This window comes from Cryptomeria japonica, chromosome 5 (genome assembly GCF_030272615.1).
Source record: "Cryptomeria japonica chromosome 5, Sugi_1.0, whole genome shotgun sequence".
Classification (NCBI taxonomy): Eukaryota; Viridiplantae; Streptophyta; class Pinopsida; order Cupressales; family Cupressaceae; genus Cryptomeria; species Cryptomeria japonica.
The window spans coordinates 785,687,835-785,692,448 of record NC_081409.1 but is presented as its reverse complement, the minus strand read 5'-3'; the positions used below and the strand labels follow the sequence as shown (position 1 = coordinate 785,692,448).

At 37.2% G+C, this 4,614-nt stretch overlaps 1 protein-coding gene across 1 annotated transcript; it reads left to right on the top strand.

The window, feature by feature from the left end:
- Positions 1-587: 587 nt before the first annotated feature.
- Positions 588-4,176, top strand: LOC131049176 (probable LRR receptor-like serine/threonine-protein kinase At3g47570). The gene is made up of 2 exons (XM_057983211.2): positions 588-3,512; positions 3,603-4,176. Exons 1-2 carry the CDS (start codon positions 857-859, stop codon positions 4,049-4,051), a joined length of 3,105 nt encoding a protein of 1,034 aa, XP_057839194.2. The 5' UTR covers positions 588-856; the 3' UTR covers positions 4,052-4,176.
- Positions 4,177-4,614: the final 438 nt, after the last annotated feature.

Sequence of the window (4,614 nt, the reverse complement as noted above, 5' to 3'; positions counted from 1 at the left end):
TTTTTAAATATAATAAAAATAAATTTTAAAATACAATAAAATATTGAGCATATATTTATGTAATGGATGTCTATTATCGTCGTGGCTATGCTTTTGTCCGTTATTACAATTTTCATCATTGCATGTGGTGGGACTACACATTTTAAAGAGGCGGGGCCAATATTCATTCTACGGCCATTTCACGTGGTTGGCCACCTTTTTAAATAAAGCCTTGGAAACTCAAGATGCCTTCACATTTTAGTTGAGTAAAGATGAAACTAAAGATGACTTTACTCTTGTTTTGCTTAAAGTATAAAGAAAAGGGACATTGGTAAAGATTGCATTGGAATGGCAAACACAAGGGGACATTTGACTGGCATTGGAATGGCATTGGAAAAGGAACATAAAGATTGCATTGGGACATTTGACTGATTTTTATGTGCAATAAATAAAAATTTATAGATGTCAATTTGAGTTAAAACACAAACATAAAGAATCTATTTTCAATATGAAAAATTAATTGTATTTATCATTTCTATTTAATTTCATAAAATAGCATAGCATAAAATATTGTAAAATCAACTTACGGAATGTGTGTGACTGGAAAACTTCAGAAAGCGAAACTTCAGAATGTGTGTTCGTAGGAACATGAAGTGCGTGCTTGCTTTGACAACGTCCACTCTTTACCGTCCATGTGAAACAATGAAATTAATTTTGTTCAATTCAACTCGAGTTAATTTTAAAATGATCTCAAGTAGAAGAGTATCACGGTGACCCTTACTGTAATCTATTTATTCCTTGTCCCTTCCATTCCAATCTATTCTGTTCAGTTGCTTGCCTTGTGTGTTTCCCCTGCCCCACACTAGTTTGATCTACCATGGCTGCACTTCTCTTGTTACCTTTAACGCTTTCCATAATTTTAATCTCCGCTCTTCCTCATTCTCTCACCAATCTCTCTCATCATCATCATCAACAACAACAACAAGAATTGCTCTTGCAATTCAAAGCTGCCATTTCAAACAACGCCTCTTCTCTCCAGGACTGGACTCCCCTTCACCCCTTTTGCAACTGGTCTGCCATTACCTGTCATTACAATTCTCACTCTGTCCGTGCCATCGATTTCACCCTAATGAGTTTAGACGGCACCATCTCTCCTGTGCTCGGGAATCTCTCCTCTCTTCGATCCCTTGATCTCTCTGGCAATTACCTCACTGGCACCATTCCGCCCCAACTCGGCCAACTCCCAAATCTGTGGATACTCTTGCTTCACAGCAATCAATTACAAGGAACTATTCCCCCCTCTATTTCTGCTTGCCGGAATTTGAATCATCTGGCACTCTCCTTTAACCAACTGCATGGTAGCATTCCGCCTGAGCTCAGTCTTCTCACAAGTTTGAAGTACCTCCACTTGAGCGGAAACAATCTCACTGGTACCATTCCGCCCTCTTTCAAAAACCTGTCCGCCTTAGTTGAATTGGATTTGAGTGAAAATGAGCTCTATGGTCCAATTCCTCCAGAATTGTGCATGCTCACTCACCTACGGCTTCTTTTCCTTTTTGATAATAACTTATCAGGCACCATTCCCAGCTCTTTAACAAATCTCACAAAACTGAATGAATTAGTTTTACTTGAAAACCAGATAAGTGGAAATATTCCATGGCAAATCGGTACCAAGCTATCCAATTTGGTAGTGCTTAGTTTATGGGGAAATCAGCTTAGTGGAAACATACCAAACTCCCTTGGAAATTGTTCCAGTCTCGAAGTACTCCGGTTACAATACAACCAACTTGGTGGAACGGTTCCGATGGAGCTGGGTAAGTTGAACCTTCTAACCCAGCTTCATCTACACAGCAATCAACTTGTTAGTGACAACACTAACACATTGGCCTTTCTCACTGCTCTCACAAATTGCTCCCACTTGCAAAAACTAAATATAAGAAACAATCATTTTACTGGTACGTTGCCTCCATCCATAGGCCAATTGTCTTCCAATCTTTATTCCTTGAATTTATCATTTAACATGATAAGCGGAAGCATACCACAACAGATTGCCAATCTGACAAACTTAACCTACTTAAATCTTGGCAATAATCTTTTCAGCGGCAATATTCCTTCTGGAATTAAAAGATTCCATGTGTTGGAAGAATTGTATTTGCAAAGGAACAATTTAGAAGGAGCCATTCCAAGTGAGATAGGTCAAATGCAACATCTAGGACTCTTATCTCTTCATCACAATCAGTTATCTGGAAAAATACCAGATTCTCTTTGTCAATCCCAGCAGTTGAGACGTCTCTATCTTCATCACAACAATTTATCAGGGGAGATCCCCGTTAGTTTGGAGGGATGTCAGAAGTTGGAGCTCCTTGACTTATCTTACAATAAACTAAGGGGAAAGATACCTGTTGAAGTCATTGCCAGCCTTAAAAACCTGCAATTCTACCTCAATCTTTCATGGAATTCTCTGCAAGGGACCTTGCCACGGGAGATGAGTAAAATTGTAATGGCTCAAGCCATAGATATATCTGGAAATAGGCTTACTGGGGTTATTCCGATTTCTCTAGGAGATTGCACAGCATTAGAGCATATAAATCTGTCCCACAACGCCTTTTTAGGTCAAATACCAGATTCACTCTCCAAATTACGAAATCTCCTAGAGATGGATCTTTCTTTCAATAATTTTTCAGGGCAGATTTCAGAAGCAGGGTTGTTTCCAAATAGAACTGTTGTAATATTGTTAATGGGGAACACTGGACTATGTGGCCCAAAAAATTATTCATTGCCTCCCTGCCCAAATCTGACCCAGAGAAAACATTCCCCACTCAAAAAAGTAGTCTTATCAGTTGTTGGAACCATCGGATTTGTATTATGCTGCTTCATTATAGGAATTCTATGTAGGCTTAAACTTTCAAGGCAACAAGTCCGTACCTCAAGCTTTATTTTTCGAAGGCTCGGCTATCCAAAATTCTCTCATCAAGATCTTGTCATTGCGACATCTGGATTTGATGAGTCAAACTTGCTTGGCGTGGGTTACTTTGGATCTGTCTACAAAGGCATCTTGAGGGATCGTAAGATTGTTGCCATCAAGATTCTTAATTTGCAAAATGAAGAGGCTCAGAAGAGTTTTAAGAGAGAGTGCAAATTGTTAGGGAGGATTCGGCACCGTAACCTGATCAGAATCACAAGTGCATTTTTCTACCCTGATTTGAAAGGTTTGGTTCTTGAATTTGCATGTAATGGAAGCTTGGAAAAACATTTGCACCCTGACAGGGATGATGAAGGCTTTTGTAAATTGGGCTTGAGTGAGTGTTTGAGCATTGCTGTAGATGTTGCCCATGCCATGGAATACTTACATCATAGTTGTCCTCTACAAATTGTGCACTGTGATTTAAAACCTAGCAATGTGCTCTTGGATGCCAACATGACAGCCCTTGTCACTGATTTTGGTATATCCCGTTTAACTACTACAAACTCCATAGATTCACTCAGTACAACAACTTTTGCACTCAGAGGATCTATTGGATATATTGCTCCAGGTAAAAACTTTTGAGTTTTCCTTATATTGACTTTACCATTTTCTATATTAGCTTTTTAAGAATTTAATGAATAAAATTAATTGATTGCAGAATATGGATTGGGTGGGAATGTTTCTATCAAGGGAGATGTTTACAGTTATGGAATTCTGATATTAGAGATGGTTACAAGGAAGAGGCCAAGTGATGACATGTTTGTGGGAGACATGAGCTTGCAGAAGTGGGTGAGGTCAGCTTTTCCAGACAGACTGGCAGAAATTGTTGATAGCGGGCTATGGAGAGATGTGAATGAAAACTTGGAAGACAATAAATGTCTAGTTTCTTTCATTCATGTTGGTTTGCTTTGTAGTAGTGAATCACCAAGAGAAAGGCCTTCCATAATAGATGTAGGCAATGCCTTGGAGAGGCTGAAGACATCTTTGATGGGAGGTGCAGCTGCTTCCAATTTAACATCCACCATATCAGAACTTCTGGAGAATACCAATCCCACAGGAACAGGAACAGGAACATTAGCATCTGACAGTCAAAGTTCTACATTTTAGATGTTTGTAACTTCCATTAAGAAGTTTTAGTCCTTTATGTTTGACAATTTCAAATTTATCTTCTTTCCTGTCAATTCCACCTGTAAATTCTCGAATCATTTAACATAATACCCATATGCATTTAAGTTTGGAGTCTTTGTTGTAAATTGTACCAATTCATGTGTTTGAGAAAGTATTACGTTGTCTATTTAAGAATTATTTCCCTTTCATAATCAAAAGTTTAAGAATTATTTTCTTTTGTACACAAGAATGATATTTTCGTCGCTACTCAAAATTAAGTCTTTTAATGTAATTCTCTATTATAATAGACGATGCCCCGTTTGCAGGCATTGTACGATTCCGATAAAATTCTGTTTGCCTCGATTTTTAACTTAATAATTTATGTTTTATATCTTGGTTTTTATAAGAGAATACTTTTATGTTTGATTTATAAAATATCCATTCTACATATAATTAATGCTAGTTGATCATAAGTTATTTTAAATATATAATTAATTAAATTTAAAAAATTATTTTAATAATTTATTTTAATATAATGATTATTTTTTAACAAATGAATTTTG

What these genes read in the sequence shown, in the direction of transcription:
- LOC131049176 (XM_057983211.2), top strand. Translation starts at nt 857, where the DNA reads ATGGCTGCACTTCTCTTGTTACCTTTAACGCTTTCCATAATTTTAATC. An exon ending in TATTGGATATATTGCTCCAG is followed by an intron (nt 3,513 to 3,602) that starts GTAAAAACTTTT and finishes AATTGATTGCAG; the next exon opens with AATATGGATTGGGTGGGAAT.